Source organism: Carlito syrichta, unplaced genomic scaffold (genome assembly GCF_000164805.1).
Source record: "Carlito syrichta isolate Samal-C Ts95f unplaced genomic scaffold, Tarsius_syrichta-2.0.1 Scaffold81549, whole genome shotgun sequence".
Taxonomy (NCBI): domain Eukaryota; kingdom Metazoa; phylum Chordata; class Mammalia; order Primates; family Tarsiidae; genus Carlito; species Carlito syrichta.
Genome location: NW_007025645.1, coordinates 217148 through 240937, shown reverse-complemented (window position 1 = coordinate 240937; position 23790 = coordinate 217148). Strand labels below are relative to the sequence as shown.

At 37.2% G+C, this 23790-nt stretch overlaps 1 protein-coding gene across 1 annotated transcript in view; it reads left to right on the top strand.

The window, feature by feature from the left end:
• Positions 1 to 11009: 11009 nt before the first annotated feature.
• Positions 11010 to 23790, top strand: part of SCAPER (S-phase cyclin A associated protein in the ER) — a gene marked incomplete at its 3' end in the record, with an annotated part of 218865 nt that continues 206084 nt past the window's right edge. The window contains exons 1-2 of the mRNA XM_021711065.1: positions 11010 to 11049; positions 14403 to 14466. Of these exons, the coding sequence (XP_021566740.1) occupies positions 14461 to 14466 (6 nt within the window). The remainder of the gene's footprint in view (positions 11050 to 14402; positions 14467 to 23790) is intronic.

Here is a 23790-nt window from a genome sequence, read left to right as displayed (position 1 = left end):
AGCTTCCTGGTGCTGGTGGACCGCATCTCTATTTGTGCTAAGTTTTTTCACGAACGTAGCTATTCTCTATAGTTATCTTCCTGGATCTTTCATACAGTCATTCCTTGTATGGATTATAGTTTTAGTTTGCAGATTGATTTCATGAACGTTAACTTTTCGTCCTCATAAACAATCTGAGGGAGAGGGATGGATGGGATAGGCTTGTACTAGTTTTATGAATGGGGAAACGAGGGCCCCCAAAAGGCTGTACTTGCCCTAAGATCACCAGCTGGTGAGTGGTAGATCTGGGATTAATTTTTCTGACCCAAGGCTGGTAGTCTGGCCAGTATCCCACTCTGGGCTAATTGGTGCTGTCCCTTGCATTTGTTCTGTTAACTGTGACGTTTCCTCAATATTTGTTGGGCGCAGGTTGGTTTATGCCACATATTGAAATGATCCTGATAATATCCACTAAGGAATTCGTATTTTTAATTAATCGAAGAGTCTGGTTTTTTATTTTTTGGTGGGAAAGCAGAATTTATTGAGAGGACAGAAAAGCTACCAGAGCGGGGGTGACGGGGTGAGGGTGGGAGTGGGGGACTGAGGGGGTTGCTCGAAGAGTCAGTTTTTAATGTGACTTGGAAAGTTGTCATTGCAGGAGCAAGTGTGATCTGATGGCTTTGAAGGCAGACTGATCGAAGTTTCAATCCCAGCCCAACCACTTGTCCTTTGGAAAATTAATATTTCTGAACCCTGGTTTCCTCATCTGTAAAACAGGAATAATACTCACCTCATTGTTGCTAGTAGTAAATGAAGTAAAGCACTTAAGAACTGCTCCTGGCTCATGGTAATCCCTCAATAAATGCTTGCTCCTCTCCTTTCTCCCTACTTCTTCAAACTGCATTTTAAAAATTCTCTGTATATCTTAGTCCATCTGGGCTTCTATAGCAAAAATCTTTAACAACCGAAATTTATTTCTTACTATTCTTGAGGCAAGGAAATCCAAAATCAAGATAGTAGCAGATTAGGTGTTTGGTGATGGCCTGCTTTCTGGTTAATAGATGGCACCTTCTAGCTGTCTCTTCTCATGGTAGGAGGAGAGTAGGCCTTATGTATGTATGTATGTATGTATGTATTTATATTTTTTACGAGACAGGCAGGATCTTGCCCTGTTGCCCAGGCTGGAGTGCAGTGTCTTGATCATAGCTCACTGCAACCTCAAACTCCTGGGGGTCACATAATCCTCCCACCATAGGTGCTCCTCCTCCTGATATCATCCCCCTGGAAACTAGGATTTCAACATGAATTTTGGGAAATACAAACACTCAGACCATAGCACTGTGGTTAGCCACCTGGCTGTTTAGGTCTAACAACCACAGAGTGTAATCAGCATTATCATACCAGTGTGGGGATAAACAAATAATTTTGGTGACTGGGTCTGAAGGATATAGTGTTTTAAACACAGACTTTAAAAAGATTGTCCTTTGTGCTGCATAGATATTTAAGAACAACTAAAAAATTGATGTTATGACTTTATTAATGCCTTCATTTAGTGACCTTACTGGAATGTTTTAAAGATAAGATGTAGGGACTTGAGATTCTGGCTTTTCTTTTACCTTCATACCAGACTACAATCCAAAGTAGTTTTAAGGGAGAAACAAAAATTCTTTGGGAATCATGTGTGAACGTTCTTTAAATATTTAGAAAGTGGTGGTGTTATTTAGTAGGAATTTAGTGGAATTCTCTCTAGTTCTGATACCCGTTGTGGAATTGGCATTTCTGAAATTGTAGAAGGGAAAACTGTAAATGGCTTGTATAATAAAAATTAAAATAATAAAGTTTTCTTTGCAGTTTCTGCTGGATAGTAACGTTTCATAAACATATTTGACTTTCACTGATTGGGTATAGGTCTTGTGGACTATAAACAGTGAAAAGATCTACAGTCCAATGGTGTGGGCAGCTCCATTTTTTGCTTGGCCACTGTTTTTCTGTAGCCTAGAGTTTTTTTTTTTTGTTTTTTTTTTCTTTTTGATTTGGAGTCTCACTCTGTCAGCCAGGCTGGGGTGTAGTGGGATGCTCACGGCTACTCCAGTGTTGAACTGCTGGACTCCGGGGATTCTTCCACCTCAGTCTTCCAAGTAGCTGGAAATACAGGCTTGTGCTGCCTCGCCTGGCTAATTTATGGAAATGATTTATGGAAATACTTTTTCTTCTGTGACATGAAACACTAAAGATTTCATGAGGTTTTGCTAAAATAATTACCTTTTCAATGGTGATGTTGATGATGATTTTTTGAGTTGAAGTCTCACTCTGTTGCCCAGACTGGAGTGCAGTGGCACACTCCCGGCCACTGCAGCCTCGAACTGCTGGACTCTAGCGATCCTTCCACTCAACCTTCCAAGTAGCTGGAACTACAGGCGCGTGCTACCACGCCTGGCTAATTTTTTGATTTATTGTAGAGATGAGGTCTCGCCAAGTTGCCCAGGCAGGTCTCGAACCTGCGGGCTCAGGCAATCCACTCACCTTGGCTTCCCAAGGCGTGGGATTACAGGCTGAGCCACCGAGCCCGGCCTCAATGATTAATTTTAAAGTAGTGAGTTTATTGCATGTTATTTTGAAAACAAGAAGTAGCGAGAATAGTATGATGAGCTATGTACCGATCCCTCTATTTCAACAATTACCTTACCTGTTCATGGACAATCTTATCCCATATAGTCTACCTCACTGAATTGTTCTGAAGCAAATTTTAGACGTCACACTTCATTTGTAAAGATTTCAGTATGCTTTAGACCTACTTTTGATATAGTATTGGAAAACAGAGATAGTTTTGGTATTTTCAGTGGGCTATGCCATATTTATGGGAGAAAATAAATGACTCTTGGTTGATGGACTCACAGCAGTATGTATAAAAGCAATCAGAATCAAACAACTTGAAATTATAAAATGTCTATATTGCTCTTCAAAAAACTCATTTTTACCATAGTACACTTATTTTCTGCTTGGCAAAGACATATGAAAGATTACTGACAGTTTTTTAGTATGCCTACAACAACATTAAGTACCAGTCTCAGAAAGGCAAATAGATTTTCTTAGACTTCTTAAAAGGCGAAGATAGAGTTTGTGTACATTGGAGAGGAACTACAATTGTAACTCAGTTTTTCTACAATGTATTGGCAGATATGTAGACAATTCATAGATACACTATCCTGACTTCAGCTAGATGGGCCTGTATATTTCAGTGCCATTAGCAGACTTTGCACTACTTTGGGTCTGCCATTTTCTCCTTGCCCCTTTACAATTTATGTACTCAAAAAGAGAGGTATGTCTTTCTTGGCATTTGAGCCAGTCTTCACGTTTTCATCCCTAGGACTCTGAGTTATCGCCACAGATATTCTGGGACTGCTGAGCAGAGTAAGACAAGTGACACTTCAGTTCATCCCAGGCAGCATCTTCATCAGACACTTTGGGCTCAGTCAGTACTAGTGTTCATTTCCTACTTACTGACTTGTTTTATTTTTTTGTGCTCCATTTTCTGCTTGGCCACTGTTTTTCTGTAGCCTGAAGTTTCTATTTTGTTTTTTTTTTTTTTGACTTGGAGTCTCACTCTGTCACCCAGGCTGGAGTGTAGTGGCATGCTCATGGCTACTCCAGTGTTGACCTGCTGGGCTCCGGGGGTCCTTCCACCTCAGCCTTCCAAGTAGCCGGAAATACAGGCGCGTGCTACCATGCCTGGCTAATTTTTTGATTTATTGTAGAAAGAGGATCTCACTATGTTGCCAAGGCTGGTCTCAAACTTGCAGGCTCAGGCAATCCTCTCGCCTCAGCCTCCCAAAGTGCGGGGGCTACAGGCTTGAACCACTGTGCCTGGCCCCAGAGTTTCATAGATTTCAGTTAGTTGAGTACCACTGTCAATATTTTGCCTTATGCATATTTATTTTATATTAACTGAGTAAAAATGGGTTCTATTTAAAGCAAAAGTTATATAAAAATAGTATGGGTGGCACTTATGGCAAATATCATGATGGTAGTAACTGAAAGATTGAAATTTTGGATTAGGACATATATTTCTTTTTAACAGCTTTATTAAGATATATTTCATGTATCATAAAATCCACTCATTTAAAATGTACACTTCAGTGAATTTTTATGTATTCACAGAGTTGTGCATCCATTACCACAATCAATTTTAGAACATTTTCAATATCTCAATATGAAATGCCATAACCATTAGCGGTAATTTCTCATTCTGGTTTCCCTCTTCTCTTTCCCATCCTACCTCCTGTCCCAGTGCCAGCCAACCACTAAACTACTTCTTGCCTCTCTGGATTTGCCTATTCAGAACATTTCACTTAAATGGAATCATACAATATGTGGTCTTTTGTGTCTAGCTTCTTTTATTTAGCAGTGTTTTCAAGGCTTATTCATGTTGTAGCATTGTATCAGCACTTCATCCTTTTTATGGCCAAATAATATTCAATCATATGGATATACCACATTTTATTTATCCGTTTTTTAGTTGATGAACGTTTTGGATTGTTTCTACTTTTTGTCTAGTATGAGCATTCCTGTATGGGTTTTTTTTTTTAAATTGGAAAATGTAGTTTATTTAGAAAGTAAATTAGAGAGGAGATTCACCTCCCCAAGGTAGGAGAGGGGACCCAGGACCCCCTGTACAAGTTTTTATGTGGATTTGCATTTTCATTTCTCTCTCTCTTGGAAATTTTTATTTTGAGTCAGGGTCTCACTCTGTTGCCCTAGACTGGAGTGCAGTGGCGTGATCTTGGCTCACAGCAGCCTCCACCCATGAGTGATTCTCCTACCTCAGCTTTCCGAGTAGCTGGTACTACAGGCATGCTCTGCCATGCCAGACTAATTTTTATTTTTATTTTTTGTAGTGATGAGGTCTCGCAATGTTGCCTAGGCTGGTCTTGAAATTCTAGGCTCAAGCGATCTTCCTGCCTTGGCCCTCTAAAGCGTATGAGCCACTGTGCCTGGTTTTCATTTCTGTTGACTGTATACTTCCTAGGAGTGGAATTGGTGGGTTGTATGGTAACTTTAACTTGAATTGCCATACTGTTACCAGATCAGCTGTACCATTTTACATTTCCACTGCAGTGTGTGAGGGTTCCAGTTTCTCCTCATTCTTTCTTTCTTTTCTTTTCTTTTTTTTTTTTTTTTTTGAGTTGGAGTCTCACTCTGTTGCCCAGACTGGAGTGCAGTGGCTGCTGCCAGCCACCGCAGCCTCGACCTGCTGGGCTCCGGTGATCCTTCCGCCTCAGCCTTCCAAGTAGATGGAACTACAGATGCGCGCTACCACACCCGGCTAATTTTTTGATTTATTGTAGAGATGAGGTCTCACCAAGTTGCTGCGGGTCTTGAACCCGTGGGCTTAGGCAATCCACTCACCTCAGCCTCCCAAGGCGCGGGATTACTGGTTGAGCCACCGAGCTCGGCTTCCTCGTTCTAACACTTATTTTGTCTGTCTTTTTGACTGTAGACATCTTGGTGGATGTGAAGTTGTGTTTCATTGTAGTTTTGATTTGTATTTCTCTAATGATTCATGGTTTCAGCATCTTTTCATATGTTTATTAGCCATTCATATATCTTTTTTGGAGAAATGAGGATATAAGGATATAACTTTTTAAATCTGATGTAGTCGTGCTATTTCACCTGACATGGGTTCTTATTATTTCTCTTTGCTCTCTCTATTGGCTTTTAATTCATAACATTAAGTGGATTGCTCCCCAGAAATCCTTTGTGGTATTTAAATAGTCTGCTGTGAAACATACATCCCCTACTTATTTTTATTAATCTACACATTGTAGTACCTATTTGCCTAAGTGCCCCTAGAACTATAATTTATCTTAAAAAAAAAATACATCTTAAGTACCACTGACTTGCAGATCAGAGGCAGAGACAATAATCTGTCAGGTGTCAAATTGAATAGTAATGTAAGACACAGCAATGTAAGGACTTGGAGTTAATCAGATTTAGTAGGATTTAAGAGATAATAATTCAGTCTTGAACCTTTCTTCTTCTTTTATCCCCCCTGAAAAAGAAAAAGACTGGATAATTAGAATTTGTGAACTCTGGGTTGAAAATTTCAAAGTTAGAGTTGAGTTTAATCTGTAATTTGGAAGTACTTTAAAGTATAACAGTTTTTAAAAGTTGTAATTATAGTTTAATGATATTTCAGAATCAGGAAAATAGCAAAGAAAAAATTGCCCACTATCTCTGTTACCAATTATTGAATACTGGTTTTGTGCTAATAGTTTCTTCACATATACTTTCTTTGATTTTGAAAATAACTCTACAAGGTTGATATTTTTACTCACATTTTTTAGCTGTGAACCCTAAGATTAAAAAATGTTAAATAACTTGCCTAAAGTCTGCATAGTTTGTAAGTGGCAGTCTTGGAGTATTGATTTGTGTCTGACTTCAGAGCTTATGCCCTTAACAAGCTAATTTTTTAGGGATGGGGGAGTCTCGCTATGTTGCTGAGGCTGGTCTTGAACTCTTATCCTCAAGCAGTCCTCCTACCTCAGCCTCCCAGATAGCTGGAATTAACTGGCATGAGCCACTGCACCTGGCTCTCAGAGTTTTTGCTCTCTACCTTACATTGCTTCTTGTGTATTTTCAACATGTTTTTTAGAGTATATGGTATTCCTCTTCTGTCCCTTACAGTGCTAATCTTATGGTATATGAAATTCTATGGCCGGGCGTGGTGGCTCAAGCCTGTAATCTCAGCAACTTTGGGATGCCGGAGGTGAGAGGATTGCCTGAGTCTGTGGGTTTGAGACCAGCCTGGGCAACATGGTGAGACCTCGTCTCTACAATTAAAAATTAAAAAAAAAAAAAAATGCTGAGCATGGTAACATGCATCTGTAGTTCCGGCTACTTGGAAGACTAAGGCGGAAGGATCGCTGGAGCCCAGCAGGTCAGTGCTGGGATGGCCATGAGTGTGCCACTGAACTCCAGCCTGGGCGACGGAGTGAGACTCCAACTAAAAAAAGAAAATTGTGTCTACCTTAGAAAAGGTTTGATATCTAGTCCTACAACTGTCTTTATTGGAAAGGCTAATAGAGTATATAGCCTCACTGTTTCTGGAGTGACCCAAAAGAGGTAATTCTACTTAACTAACAAGCCATCCAATAGTGTTCTTTCCCTTCTTTCAAAAATAGAGTGCTTACTATTTGTAAGGGACCGGCTTAAGTAGGAGGAAGAGAAGATTATTCAGATACTGATCCTATCCTTCAGAATCTTAAAATATAGTAGAGAAAAAACCCTGACCTAAGGAGAATGAGGAAAAGAGGATAACATTAAGCATCTACTATGTGCCAGGTTTTATTTATTATTTCAGAAGTTTTTTTCAGATATCTGTTATGTCAGATACTGTGTTAGGTGGATACTTGAACTCTAGCATTCTACCATTTAACTTTGCAAAGTAGATGTTGTTCCTGTATTACAGAAGTTAAAGCAGGTTCTGAGGAAATAATGACTTGTCTAAAATTACAAACTATAACAACTGGCTAAATTGGAATTTAGTTCCACATCTGTGTGCATGCTTTCTCATGGTGCCTTGTTGATATCAGGGTACGAATCGTTTCTGATTTACAATGATTTGACTTAGGATTTTTTTGATTTTACAATGATGTGAAAGCCCCCTTAGCTTTTTTCGACTTATGATGGAGTTATGTCAGGATAAACCTATCATAAGTGTTAAAGCCTGACAGGGTTCCTATGCCCATTGCCCAGAAATCAAAACTGATGCAGCCATTATGAAGGAGAAAGAGTTTAATATTGCAAAGCAGCTGAGCAAGAAGGATGGGGGAAATAACTCAAATCCACCTCCTTGAAAATTCAGAGGATGGGGTTTTAAAAAAAATTTTTTTCTCACTACCATTTGTTAAAACAAATCAATAGATAAAATGTATATTAAAAATTCTACTTATTGAAAATCAAACCACATATTTTTAAATTAACCTCACGTCAACGAGATCACAAGAAAATTCAGGAAATATTTGGTATTGAACAAATGAAAACATAAATTACAAATTCTGTAGGACAAAGGTTTTAAAATTCTATATTTAAAAGATTATATAAATCAAAATCTAAGTCTCCAGCTTAATCTAGAAAGAAAGAGTGGATTTCATTAAAAGAGAAAGACTGGAAATGTAGATCAATAGAAAAAAATAGAGAAGAAAATAGAGGGTCTAGAAATTGACTCATCTTTTCATCTTTTGAAGGGATTTTGGTATTTGCAATATATGGTGTTGGAAAAATCGGGCATCTTATGCAAAAACAGTGTCTTGACCCTTATTTTTGATCATATGCCAAAAAAAAAAGCATTACACATGTAAGTGTAAAACCTAATGCAATAAAGTGTTTAAAGGATAACATTAGAAATGTAGGTAAGGCAAAGTTTTTCAGGTAGGATTAAAAACAACTTTAAAAAAGATACATTGGTTTTCATCAAAACTAGGACAATTCGGTTTCTTTCTTTTTTATTTTATTTTAAAGATGTAGAGTACAATTCAGGATTAGGTAGATAAGTGTTGTACAGGTAAACTTTGGACCTCCCTTGGGTCCCAGGATAGGGTTTTTTAGAGAACTTGGTGGGCAGATAAATAGGGGCTGTTGATTGGTTGATGACTTCATAGAGGGGAGAGTGTCAAGACTGTCCTCCTGTTGCAGAGTCAATTTCTGGGAGAGGGCATTGTAGGACCTGTAGAGCCTGCTTCCTTGTGTTCTAGTCTGGGTAGGACCTTGGGTCCATCAAAGTTCAAAGTCTGAAAAATATTGCAAATATCATTCTTAGGTTTTATAGTAGATGCTGTAGATCAAGTCTCATGACCATCAGGTACTACCCCCTGAACTGTGAGCCATTATGGAGGTAGTCTAGGAGGAAAGTGTCAGGGGGAAGAGGGATCCCTGGAGATTGAAGCCATTTTGTCCTTCAAATGAGCTTTTGTCCTCAACCATTTTTAGGTCCATTGTTTAAGAAAGAATGTGTTTATCAGCCTTGCCCCGCCCCCAAGGGTCGGGGCCTGAAGGTAACACAGTATACTGTTGAGTATCTGCTCTGCTATTATGAGTTTAACCTTTTTCAGATTACACATATACATGAAATCATACAGTATTTGTCTTTCTGTGTCTGGCTTATTTCACTTAGCATAATGTCCTCCAGATTCATCTGTTTTGTCACAAATGACACGATTTCTTTCTTTTTAAAAGACTGAATAATACTCCATTTTGCATATGTATACCACATTTTCTTTTTCCATTCATCCATTGATGGACACTTAGATTGACTCATATCTTGGTTATTGTGAATAATGTTGCTGTGAACGTGGGAGTGTAGGTGGTTCTTCCATATGCTGATTTCATTTCCTTTGGTTATATACCCAGAAGTGGCATTTTAATGTTTTGAGCAACCTCCATACTGTTTTCTGTAATGGCTGTACTAATTTACATTCCCACCAACAGTGTAGGTACCCTTTTTTGCCATATCTTCACCAACACTTATCTTTTTGAGAATAGCCATTCTGACAGCTTTGTAAGTTGCCACTGTCTCATTGTGGATTTTATTTTCATTTTCCTGATGATTTTTTTCATATACCTGTTGACCATTTCTGTATCTTCCTTTGCGGAATATCTATTCAGGCCCTTTGCCCATTTTGAAATCAGATTATTTATTTTCTTGCTATTGAGTTAAGTTCCTTATGTATTTTGGATATTAACCTCTTATCAGAGGGATGATTTGCAGATATTTTCTACTATTTTGTAGGTCGTCTCTTCACTCAGTTGTTTTCCTTTGCTGCGCAGGAGCTTTTTAGTTTGATGCAGTACCATTTGCCTGTTTTTGTTTTTGTTGCCTGTGCTTTTGGGGTCTTATCCAAAAAAATAATTATCTTGACCAATTCTAAGAATCTTTTCCCCTATGTTTTCTGATAGTAGTTTTACAGTTTCAGATCTTATCTTTAAGTCTTTAATCCATTTTGAGTTGATTTTTTGTATATTGGATGAGATAAGGGTTCAATTTCATTTTGTCATGAAAGGTTATTGAATTTCGACAGATGCTTTTTCTGCATCCATTGAAATGATTGTATGGTTTTTATCCTTCATTCTGTTACACTGGTGTATATTATTTATTGATTTGCTTATGTTGAACTGTTCTTCTATCTCATGATCTTACTTGATCGTGGTGTATGATTCTTTTTATATGTGGTTGAATTTGGTTTGCTGGTATTTTGTCAAGGATTTTTGACTCTATATTCATCAGGGATATTGGCCTGTAACTTCCTTTTCTTGTAGTGTCCGTATGTGACTTTGCTGGCTTTGTAAAATGAGTTCGGAGTTATTTCCTCCTCTTCCATTTTTGGCAAGAGTTTGAGAAGGATTGGCATGAATTCTCCTTTAAATGAGTAGAATTCACCAGTAAAGCCATAAAGTCCTGGACTCTTCTTTCTTGGAAATGTATTGATTTCGAGTTTAGGCTCCTTGTTATTGATCTGGTCAGATTTTTAAAGTTTCTTTATGATTCAGTTTTGGTAGGTTGCATATATCTAGGAATTTACCCATATTTTCTAAGTTATTTAATTTGTTGTCATATAATTGTTCAAAGTAGTCTCTTAAAATATTTTTGTATTTCTGTGGCCTCAGCTGTAATGTCTCTTATATTTTTAATTTTATTTGAGTCATTTCTCTTTTATTTATGGTCTAGCTAAACGTTTTTCAGTTTTACTTATCTTTTTTGGAAAACCAATTCTTAGGTGATAATTTCTATTTTTTTTCCAGTTGCTATTTCATTGATTTTTGCTCTGTTCTTTGTTATTTTCTCCCTTCTGCTAACTTTGGGTTTAATGTGTTCTTTTTCTAGTTCTTTAAGGTGTAAATTTGGGTTGTTTGAGGTCTTTCTTCTTTCTTTCTTTTTATAGATGAGGTCTCACTATGTTGCCTACCCCGGAGTGCAGAGGCTAGTCACAGGCATGATCATAGCACTCTACAGCCTCAAACTCCTGGGCTCAAGCCATCCTCCTGCCTCAGTCTCCTGGGTTGCTGGGACGGCAGGTACCCACCATCTCACTCAGCTGAGATCTTTCTTCTTTCTGAATGTCGGCTTTTATCACTGCAGACTTCCCTCTTAGAACTGCTTTTGCTGCATCCCATTTTGTTATGTTGTGTTTCCATTTTCAGTGGTCTCAAGATACTTTTCAATTTCTCTTTTGATTTTTTTCTTTGACCCACTGGTTGTTCAGGAGTGTGTTGTTTAATATGAACATATTTGTGAATTTTCCAATTTTCTTCCTGTTATTGATTTCTAGTTTTATACCATTTTGGAAAGAAAAGATAGTTGATGTCATTACAATATTCTTAAATTTGTTGACTTATTTTATGGTCTTCCATGTGATCTTTTCTAGAGAATGTTCTACGTGTGTTGAAAATTATGTGTACTTTGCTGCTCTTGGATTGAATATTCTGCATATGTCTGTTAGGTCCATTTGGTCTGTAGTATTATTTAAGTTCCCTGTATCTTTGTTGATTTTCTGTCTGAATGGTCCATCCCTTGTTGAAAGTAGGATATTGAAGTCCCCTACTATTACTGTATTGTTATCTATTTTTATCTTCAGTGCTATTAATATTTGTTTCATATACATATATGTATATTTAATTAATTATTTTGAGTCGACGTCCTACTCTGTCACCCAGGCTGGAGTGCAGTGGCACGTTCACAGCCACTGCAGCGTAGACCTGCTGGGCTCAGGTGATTGTCTACCTCAGCCTTCCAAGTAGCTGGGACTGTAGGCACACATAACCATGCCCAGCTGTTTTTTTGATTTATTGTAGAGATGTGGTCTCACCAAGTTGCCCAGGCTGATCTCAAACCCCTGGGCTCAAGCAATCCTCTCACTTCGGCTTCCTAAAGTGGTAGGATTACAGGTGTGAACCATCATGCCCAGCTGTTCCTTATATTTAGGTGCTTCAGTATTGAGTGCATATGTGTTTACAGTTATCACATCCTCTTGATGAATTGCTGCTTTATCATTATATAATGGCCTTTGTTGTGACAGCTTTTTTTTTTTTTTAAGAGATGGGGTCGTAGTGTTGCTTAGGTTGGCCTCAGACACCTCAGTTCAAGCAATTCTTTCTTCATGAGTAGCTGAGACTAGAGGCATGCCCCACCATGCCCTGCTAATGTTTTGATTTTTTTTTGTAGAGACAAGGTCTTACTATTATGTTAGGCTGGTCTCAAACTCCTGGGCTCAAGTGATCCTCTCACCTTGGCCTCCTAAAGTGCTGAGATTCCAGGTGATATCTCAAACCAAATTATTGTAATTATGATTTTTTTTAGTCCTTTTTTCTTTTAACTTTTAAACTGGAGTTAAGTGATTTTTGTATCACCATTATAGTATTAGAGTATACGGAATTTGACCATACTATTACATTTATAGGGAATTATGTTTTCATACATTTTCACATTGTCAGCATTTTAAAAAATTTGTACAGATTTATGGGATGCATGTGCAATTTTGTGAGAATGTAAATTAGTATATCCTCTATGTGAAATGGTATGGAGATGTCACAAAGAACTAAAAATAGAATTTGATCCAACAGTCCCACTACTGGGTATTTAACCCATGGAAAAGAAATTAATATACCCAAAAGATACCTGCACTTGTATGTTTATTGCAGCACTATTTACTGAACCAACCCAAGTGTCCATCAGCAGATGAATACTTAGTGTCCTTTTGTTTCAACTTGAAGAACTTCCTTTACCATTTTTGTAAGGCATGAACAGCTTTTGTTTGTCTGGGAGGGGTATGATTTTAAATAGGTGACATGGGGAGGCCTTACTGACAAAGTGAAATTTGCACAAAGATGAGTGAATTGTGAGTGCTCCAGATGGGGGATCCAACAGGTGTAGAGCTCTGAGGTGAATATGTGTCTGGCATGTTGGGAAACATATAGGGGCCAGTGTGCTTGGAGTGGAATGAACAGAGAGATGTGGAGCTAGAAAGTTCAGGGCGGGGTAGGCTGACATCAGGACTTTGGCTTTTACTCTGAGCGAGATGGAGAGGCATTGAAGATTTGTGCACAGAGGCACTGCATTAAAAAAACAATAACAACCCTGAATTGTACCCCATATCTTTAAAATAAAAATAGTAATAATAAAAAGCTTTTACTAAGGTGTGATTCAGATACTCCCCCACTTAAAAATAGTTTTTAGTATATTCATATCACCATAATGAATTTTATGACATTTAAAATCACCATAATGAATTTTATGACATTTTAAATCACCCCCCAACTGTACTTATTAGCAGTTACTCTCATTTTCCCCCAACCCCCTCAGCCTTAGGCAACCAACTATTTTATTTTTTGCCACTATGGGTTTTATTGTTCTGGACATGTCACATAAATGGAATCATACAACTGTGGTCTTTTATAACTGCCTTCTTTCACTTAGCATAATGTTTTTGAAATTCATCCATGTTGCAGCATGTATCAACATTTTCTTCTTTTTTATGACTGAATAATATTCCATTGTATGGATATACTACATTTTATACATCCATCCTCCAATAGATGGACATTTTAGTTATTAATAATACTGCTATGAACATTGCATATAAGTTTTTATGTGGTCATATGTTTATATTTGAGGTGCTGCATTTCAAAGGAGGGAATTTACTTGAAAAAGGATCAGTGACCTAGGTTCTTATCCCAGGAGGTTTGGTTCCAGTTGCTGCTTTCTTTTCTTTGTTCATTGGCTCTTCTTACAGGGTTAGGTCATTTTTTTTCTAGCAATTTTCCTGTCCCTCTGTGTTCTAATTAATTTTAAAAAGTTTGGAACCTCTGGTTAGGATAGCCTGCATTTTTAATGTAGTTAATAGTTTGTCTTCCATTTTATTTTTATTTTTTGGACAGCAGTGAGGTATTGTTCAGCATGGAGTATTTATTTATTTATTTAGAGTCAGAGTCTCACTCTGTTGCCCTGGCTGGAGTGCAGTGGCATGTTCATGGGCAGCCCAGTGTCAACCTGCTGGGCTCAGGCAATCCTTCCGCCTCAGCCTTCCAAGTAGCCGGAACTACAGATGTGTACTATCATGCCTGGCTAATTTTTTGTTGTATTGTAGAGACGAGGTCTCACCAAATTGTCCAGGCTGGTCTTGAACCCCTGGACTTAGGCAGTCCTCTTGCCTCGGGCTCCCAAAGTGCTGGGATTACAGGCTTGAGCCTCTGCACCCGCCCAGCATGGAGTATTTAAAGCATGCCTTAGTATAGCCAAATATGCAGTATAAAAGAGTGATTTTATTTTATTTTTGTTTGATGTAAATGTGGGGAGGATATTTGTATATTTTAATGAAAAAATATGATTTTCTGATAGTGTTATGACTAAGAATATATATTTTTTATTTTAGGAGTTATATTCCATGGATTTGTATGGTAAATGATCTTGGCGCAGAGGAGAATTAAAGAATGATGGTAAGTGATCTAGGTATCTTAAAGACTTACCTTAGTTTTTTTGCCTCTCTCTTTCCCTCCTATTTTTCCTTTATTATCTTTTTTTAGTGTAATATTTGTTTCATACAAGATACTCTGTGGAAACCATTGTTGTAAAGCACAGTAATAAAGTGAACAGCTATGAATGTATACTATTCAACTTAGGACCCCTTGCTGCTACCCAGGCTTGACCCTAACACTTCCAGTACCTAGGGCAGGAATACAAATGGAAGCCAACTTTTAAAATGTCTTAGTTGGAAATAGTTAGAAATCAGTTTATGCCAACAGCCTGACCTGCTTTCCTACCCAGGGCCCAGCCAGAGCTATTAAAGGAGCCATGCTCTCCCTGGGCCGGGCAGGACAGAAGTTGGGCCAGGGTCGTTCTTGAATCTGGGGTGGAGACTGATATGGTGAAACTCCACACAGAACCAGGACAAACAGATTTATGTCCCCTACGTTTTGTTTTTCTAATTCAAGATTTTCAGGCAGTTCCAAGTATCTTGTTAAATTACTCAAATTAGGGAGGAGGAGGAGGGAATGCAGTTATATGGGAAACTCAGTCTGCCTAGACATCTTTGGGATATTTAGGGTGGCCAAGGTTATACAAAAGCAGATTTTCATGCTCTGGTTTTCCTAGAACAGTGGCTGTGATTTGCCCCCTTTCTTCTTCCTTCATTGTCTGCCCTGGGGGAACCCAGTTCAGTTTGTGAGCCCTCTGTTTTAATTCCTTTTCATTCGGTTACTGATTGTCCTTGGGTTTTGATGTTTTTGATAGGTGCAGCCTTCTAAAGTGTGGAACTCGGCAGAGCCCCCTCTTCTGGATGAAAGGGCAGCAGATCATCTATGTGCTCTTATCCCTCCATACTCCCCCTCCCTCTCAGTTCTAAAGTTTTGATTTTTCTTATATGTCATTTGAGGTCATTTTCTTTCTACCTGCTATAGAGAATTTCCTACAGTGAGGGGAGGTGCTTTTGGTCACACACTCTGCTTTTGTTTGCCAGAAGATACCTTTTTTCTGCCTTAATTTTGAAAGATGGTCTCGTTGTGCATGAAGTCTAGGTTGACCAGTCTTTTTTCTCTTATTATCTTGAAAAAATTATTGCACTATGCTCACTTCTTTTTGAGTTTTAGGGATTTCTTTTTGATTTAATTTCATTGCAATATTATATGAAACATTTACATTGATCAAAATTCAAACTATAAAAGTTTTTATTTAGAGAAATTTAACTTTCTTCTTTGTTTTTCTTTCCTTGTGGATAATAAAATTTTTTTTTTTTTTTAATTGCGGTAGAATACACATAACATGACATTTACCATCTTAATCACTTTTAAGTGGTATTAAGTATATTTCTGTTATGCAGCTATCACCATCCATCATCATTTGTCTTTAGACCTTCTTCTATCTTGCAAAACTGAAACTCTGTATTCATTGAATGATACCTCTTTATTCCCATACTTCCCCCAACCCCCTGATCCCTTTTTGTCTCTGTGATTTTGACTAAGTGCCTCATATTAGTGAAATCATATAGTATTTGTGTTTTTGTGACTGACTTATTTCAATAAGCATAGTGTCTTCAAGGTTCATCCATATTATAGCATATGCAGGAATTTCTTTCTTCTTTAAGTTGCATTCCATTGTCTATTCAGTATATATCCCACATTTTGCTCATTCATCCATCAGATATTTGGTTTGTTTTCCTGTTTTTAGCTGCTGGGAATAATGCTAATAATGTTGCTGTGAATATGGGTGTACAAATATCTCTTCAAGATATTGTATTCAATTATTTTGGGGTATATAGCCAGAAGTAAAATGCTGGGTCATAGGTAAATCTGTCTATCTATATATTTTTAAGTTGAGGTTTCACTATGTTGCCCAGGCTGGAGTGCAGTGGCATGATCATGGCTTACCGCAGCCTTGACCTCCTGGACTCAGATGATGCTCCCATTTCAGCCTCCTAAGTAGCTGGGACTGTCATCATGCACCACCATGCCTAGACAATTTTTTAATTTTAATTTTTGTAGAGATGAAGTCTTACTATGTCTCGAACTGTTGGGTTCAAGCAGTCCTCTTGCCTCAGCCTCCCAAAGTGCTGGAATTATAGCTGTGATCCAGTGTGCCTGGCTGTAAATTTGTTTTTCATTTTTTCTGGAACTACCGTAATGTTTTGCACAGCAGTTGTCCCATTTTAAATTTCCACCAACAGTGTACAAGGTTTCCAGTTTTTATACATCCTCACCAACATAGGTGCTATGGGTAATCATTTTTATTAACTTTTTATTTATCCTTTATTCATATTTTCAAAAGAAGCATATATATTATGGATGTAGGCTTATCTTTCTTTAACTCAAAGATAGCACATTTTAATATCTTGAGTTTTTTCCCACTTAGCAATGTTTCCTAGAGTGTTAGAGATCTTCATTTCTTTTTGTAGCTGCATAATATTTTCTATTGATCTTTTTTTAAAAAAACGGCTCTAGTAGGTAAGGTATAGTAAAGCACTGTTTATCTGCCAATTATGACTAAAGAATGTAGCCAAAAACCTGAAAGTAAATGGAAAAATGCCATGATTATCACAGCAGTCTACACACTGAAAATATGTTCACTGTACTTGTAGAATTCTTTTATTCCTTATTCAGATCCATAATAATACAGTTCCCGTAGGTTTAACAAATAAGAATTGACAGATAATAGCTTGTTAGGGAAGAAGGAAAAAGAATTAAGAATTCAGCATTTGTGATCTACTTAATCATCAGGAAGTAAAAAACAAAAAAAAAATTTTTTTTCTTTTTTTTTTGAGTTGGAGCCTCACTCCGTCACCTAGGCTGGAGTGCAGTGATGCACTCACGGCCACCCCAGCGTCGACCTGCTGGGCTCCGGCAATCCTTCCGCCTCAGCCTTCTGAGTAGCCAGAACTATAGGTGTGTGCTACCACGCCTGGCTAATTTTGATTTATTGTAGAAATGAAGTCTTATCATGTTACCCAGGCTGGTCTCGAACCGGAAGGCTCAGGTAATCCATTTGCCTCGGCCTCCCAAAGTGCTGGGATTACAGGCTGAGCCACTGAGCTCGGCCTAAACAAAATATTTTAACAACACTTTGTTCTGGGCCCATTTACTTTAGGAGAACTATCTTTTGTATTTCCTTAGCTCTTGAGGGCATAATTATATATAGTATTGTACAAAAGTTGGTGTTCATAGTGATGACCTGAAGTTATTAAGAAGAGTAAGTTTCTTTATAAAATTAGCCTCTGTTTCAGAGGTCAGGGAAGTATGATTCAGAGGTTTTCATACAAAATAATACAATCAAAAAGAATTTGTGCTTAGCAGGATATACTTCAGTTATCTATGTAGAACACTTCATTTTCCAATGATGTTCATTTATTCATGATTTCTTTATCATGCCAGTTATTCATTTATTTAGATATATTTATGTGCCAGGCACCATGCTGGACCTTGGGAATAGAGTGTTGAACAAAACTCAGTTCTTCAGAAACTTACTCTCTAATGGAAAGACAATAAACACATTAATTAAATGATTTAAGATATATTTAATGCTACAAGGAGTACAAGTTAGTTTGAGTATATAAAAGGGGTCTTGGCCAAGTCTGGGTATTGAGGAAGCCTTATCCTCTGGAGCTGCATTTAGGTTGGGACTTGAAAGATCATTAGACTTTGTCTGGGCTAAGAGGAACATTATCTTAGGATGTTCTCAGTAGAAAGCAGAGTTGGCTTCAAGCAAGAGTTGATCCAGTGGCTCAGTGATGTCACCAAAGATTTGATGCTTTTCTTCCATTTATTCTGCCTTCTGTACTGTTGCCATTATTTTAAGCCTCGCTCTCTTCATGATCCTTAGTTGGTTAGAAGTAATTTCCAAAGCTGTATATTCCCTGACATATGGCAAGTAGGAAAGAGAGTCTTTTCTCCAATATTCCGGGAGAAGACCTGAGTTCCTCTCAGTTTTGATCATCTTAGGTCATACTCATTAGGGATCAGATGATGTGGCTAGAGGAGTGGAATATGCTGATTGGCTGGGCAAGGGCATGTTCTGCACCCTGTGTTAGGGGTGAAATATACTTATTAGAACCACATGAGATCCCAACAGTAATTGAGCTATTTGGAAAGGAATATGCAGAGAATGAATGATAGGTAAGAAGCCAATAAATGTGCATTATGGAGCGTCAGAGTATTCCACATTGAAGAAAGAGTTCTGTATAAATGCCCTGAATTAGAAAGGAGCTTGGTGCCTAATGGGATACTGTATGAAAGGCAGTGGAATTGGAGCATGGTAAAGGAGGAGAAGCGTAGTAGAAGATGAGCCTGGAGAGGTAGACTGAGACGTGGTCATATTGGCAGATAATATGGAAATTACCAAATTTCCAAAGTGGTCCACTCAGTTTAGTCTTGTGAGCAGGGTATGAGAAGAGTTGCCCAAAGTCCTCACCCATACATAGTAAAGTCATTTATTATTTTTAAATTTGAGTAACTCTGATGACTGATTCTGAGTACCTTTTCATGCGATTATTGATTACTGGTCATTTAGATAATCTTTTGTGAAATGCCTATTCAGATTTCCTGCTCGTTTTTTTATTGACCCTGTAGACTTTTTTTTTTTTTTTTGGAGTGTTTCTTTTTCTTATTTAGGGAGTTTTCTAGGCCAAGTACAACACCTTTGGCACCTTTATGCTTATATCTTCTACTCTGTTTCTTGCTTTTTTGTTCTTTTGAGTAGGATTAGATTTTTTTTATAATCAATATTTTTTATTATGATATTGTGGGGTACAGTTAAGGATTAGGTATACACATATGTTTCGTTCAGGTACCCTTGTTGATAAGAGGTGTTTCCCCGTCCCCAGACAGATATTTACTACCGTTAATCCCATCTCCCTCCCCTTGATTTCCATAAGGGTGTGTCCTTCATTTTCTAAAGATCTTATGGTTTGAGGTTTTACATTTAGGTCTCTGATCCATTTGGAGTTAATTTTTGTGTATGGGGATAGATAGGGGTCCTGTTTCAATCTTCTGCATGTGGTCAGCCAGTTTTCCCAGCACCATTAGGATTAGTTCTTAATGAAGTCTGGTTAATCAGTTTTTTCATTAATGATTAGTGTTTTTTTGCTTCCTGATTAAGAAATCTTTTTTTATCTAAAGATCATGAAAATATTCCCCTTTATCATTTTTGGTAACTTTTATTTTGTGTTAATTTCAAATTTAACAAAGGTTGCAAGAAGAATATGAGGAATTCCTGTATGTCCTTTGCTAGATTTACCAATTGCTAATTTTGCCCCTTTTGCTGTATTATATTATCTCTATCTTTCTATATGTATGAAAGACACATACACATGTCTGTAAACACACATACCCATGCACACATATCTACCTACACACACATACACACACACATGTAAATGTACATATGTTACTTTTTTCCCTGAACCATTTGAAAGTATTTGAAGCCAACATACTCCTTTATCCCTAAATACTTCAATGTGTATTTCCTAAGAACAAGAACATTTTCTTATGTGACCACAATACAATGATCAAAATCCGGATATTTAATATTCATACCATTCCGTAATAAAATCTGCAGTGGATATTCAAAGTTCATCATTATCTCAATGATGTCTTTTATAGTTATTGTTTTTTCCTTGATTCATTTAGTTGTCAAGTCTCTTTGATCTCCTTTAATCTGGAACAATTTCTCAGCCTTTTTGGGTTGATGTTTCATTATAATTAGATTCAGGTTTCACATTTTTGGCAGAATATCACATGGATGCTGATGTGTCTTTCTCAATATGTTTTATTAGGACATATATAATGTGAATTCTCCCTGCGTGTTCACCTTGATCACTTGGTTAATATAGAGTATTTTCAGGCTTTTCTACTCTAAAGTTTCTGTTTTCTTTTTTGAATTTAGTAATTTGGGGAGAAATACTTTGAGCCTATGTAAATATACTGAACATCAAACTCACTATTTTTAGAATCTATTGATGATAACATTTGTTAATTAAAAACCTACTGTGAGGAAAAGGTTTACATTCATTCCAGCTATCTGTCTGTCTAGACTCTTGAATTTTATATTTTTATTTAATGTTGTACTCTATTACTATCATTATTTATTTTGATGCTCAAATATTCTCAGATTTAGCCAGTGGAAACCTTCAAGCTGGCTCTTGGGTCTTTTTGATGTGTTCCTGTATTCTTTGAGTATTTCTATACTTTTATAGTGTAACAAGCTGCTCCAAGTTCTTCATATACTTTCCCTGTCTGATTCTTTTTCTCATGTGATTACAGACTAGGACCTTCAGTATAATGTTGAATGGAAGTGGTGATGGTAGACATCTTTGTCTCTCTTAGTATTATACCTTTAAATATGATATTTGCTGTAGTTTGCTAAGAATTTTTGGTGTTGAATTGGATGGGTGTTGAATTTTATCATATGTTTTTTAAAAAATCTTTTGAACATAAGGCTTTTCTCTTTTATTCTGTTAATATGGTGAGTTACATTCATTTATTTGAAAATGTTAAACCAGCCTCAAATTATTTTTGTTTTTTTGAGTTGAAGTGTCTGTCGCCCAGGCTGGAGTATAGCCCCAACCTGCTGGGCTCAGGTGATCCTTCCATCTCAGCCTTCTAAAGCAGCAGGAACCACAGGTGTGTGCCACCATGCCTGGCTAAGTTTTTGATTTTTTTGTAGAGATGAGGTCTCACCAATTGCCTAGGTTAGTCTAGAACCCCTGGGCGCAGGCCATCCTCTTGCCTCTACCTCCCAAGGTACTGGGATTACAGGTGTGAGCCACTGTGCTCTGCTCAGCTTAGCATTCTTGAAATAAACCGAACTTGGTTGTGGTGTCTTGTTCTGGGTTCACTTTGCAAGTATGTTTATGTGTATAGAAACAGACATGGGCCGTGTGTGGTGGCTCAAGCCTGTAATCCCAGCACTTTGAGAGGCCGAGGTGAGAGGATTGCCTGAGCCCAGGGATTTGAGACCAACCTGGGCAATTTGGTGAGACCTCCTCTCTACAATACATCAAAAAATTAGCCAGGCGTGGTAGCTTCCACCTGTATTGGAAGACTGAGGCGGAAGGATTGGAAGGCTGAGGCGGAAGGATTGCCTGAGCCCAGCAGGTTGACGCTGGAGTGGCTGTGAGTATGCCACTGCACTCCAATCTGGGTGACAGAGTGAGACTCTGACTCAAACAAAACAAAACAAAACAAAAAAACCCAGACATATACACACCTACGTGTGTATATTTTTATGCACATACATATGCATATGATTTTTACAGCTTTACTTTTGAAAGACATTGAGCTATAATTTGCCTTTCTTGTATTGTTTTATGGGTTTCTGATATCAGAATTTTGTAGGCCTCATAAAATGAGTTGAGGGGTGTGTGTGTGTGTGTGTGTGTGTGTGTGTGTGTGTGTTTGAGTCAGAATCTCAACTCTGTTGCTCAGGGTGAAGTGCAGTAGCACAATTAGGGCTCACCACAGCGTTGACCTCCTGGGATCAGGAAATCTTTGGCCTCAGCCTCCTTAGTAGTTGGGACTACAGTACAGGCATGTGCCACCAAGCCTGGCTAATTTTTTGATTTTTTTGTAGAGCTGAGGTCTTGTCTCGAACTTCTGGACTCAAGCAGTCCTTCCTCCTCAGCCTCCCACAGTGGTGAGATTACGGGCATGATCCAGAGCACCTGGCTATGATGTGTTTTTCTTTTTTATTCTTTGTAAGTATTTAATGTAATTTGTTGCTTAAATGATTAGGAGAATTCTCTAGGGAAATTCATCTGGGCTTGGACTTTCTCTGGTGGAATTCAGTTTCTTCAATAACTATTCAGATTTTCTGTTTACTTTTATGCCAAGGTTTGGTCAATTGTGATTTTCAGGAATTTTCTGTTTCATAGAAATTTACAAATTGATATTTATAATATGTATCCCTTTTAAATCTTCTTTATGTTTGGAGGTTGTAGGATCTGTAGTGTTATTCTTTTTTATTCCTGGCATTGATTATTTTTGCCTCCTCTCATTTTAATTTGTTTGCTCTTGCCATATAAATTTCATTAGCATTTTATATATATAAATTTCATTAGCATTTTCAAATGACCCACTTTTGGTTTTGTTGGTTTTTCTCTATCATAAGTTGGTCTTGTGTTTTATTGACTTCTGCTGTTTATTATTTTCTTTCTTCTTTGGATTTAGTATGCTATTCTTCTAGCTTTTGGAAATAGAGTCTTAGATTATTGATTTTTAGCTTGTTTTCTTTCTAACATGCATGTAAGCTGTACAATTTCCTTTACGTACTATAGTTTTATTGTCATTCAATTGAAAATACTCTACAATTGTGATTTCTTACTTTACTTACTTTAACAGTTGTGATGTTTTACTTTACAATTGTGATTTCCATTGTGATTTCTTCTTTGATTCATGAATTATTTAGAATTGTATTGCTTAATTTCCAAGCACATGGGAATTATTCAGGTTATATCTCTTTGTACTTTCTATACTTTGAAATTTAGTGAGAACTGAGTTATGACTCAGGATATTGACAGTTTGGAAAACTCCATACACTTGAAAAGAAGGTGTATTTGCCACTGTTGAATGCTGGGTTCTGGATATGTCAATATGCCAGACTTGTTAATTGTGTTGCTCAGGTCTTCTGTTGCTTAATTTTTGTTCTGCCAGCTTCGGAAAGAGTGTCTCAAAGTCTTTGACAATAATTGTGTCTTTTTCTATTTTAATTTCTCTTGCATGTTATTAGATGCATCCGCATTTGAAATGATTTTGTTTTCCTGGCTGACTGAACCTTTTAATATTATGAAGTATGTATCACTCTTTATCTCTAGCAGTATATCTTGCTTGAAAGTCTACTTTGCTTGATATTGGTATAACTGTCTTTCTTTTGGTTAGTGTTTGTTTACATTGTACATTCTTTCCATCGTCCTTTTATTTTTCAGATGTGTCTCTTAGTAATATGTAATTAGATATTATTCAGTATAAAATTTTTCTAATTACTGTATTTTATCCTTTATGTTTAATATTATTATTGACATTTTAAGGTTTAAACCTGCCATGTTGATATTTATTTCCTAATTTGACCCGATTTCTATTTAATTGTTTTTCTCTCTGCTTTCTTACTTGCTCAGATGTTTTTAATTTCATTTTTTGTCTATTACCTTGTTACTTATATATTATTTTATTATACTTTTAGTGAGTATCCTATCTTCTTGATTATTGGAGTCTATTATAAATTACTACTTTTTTTTTTTTTTTTGAGTTGGAATCTCACTCTGTCGCCCAGACTGGAGTGCA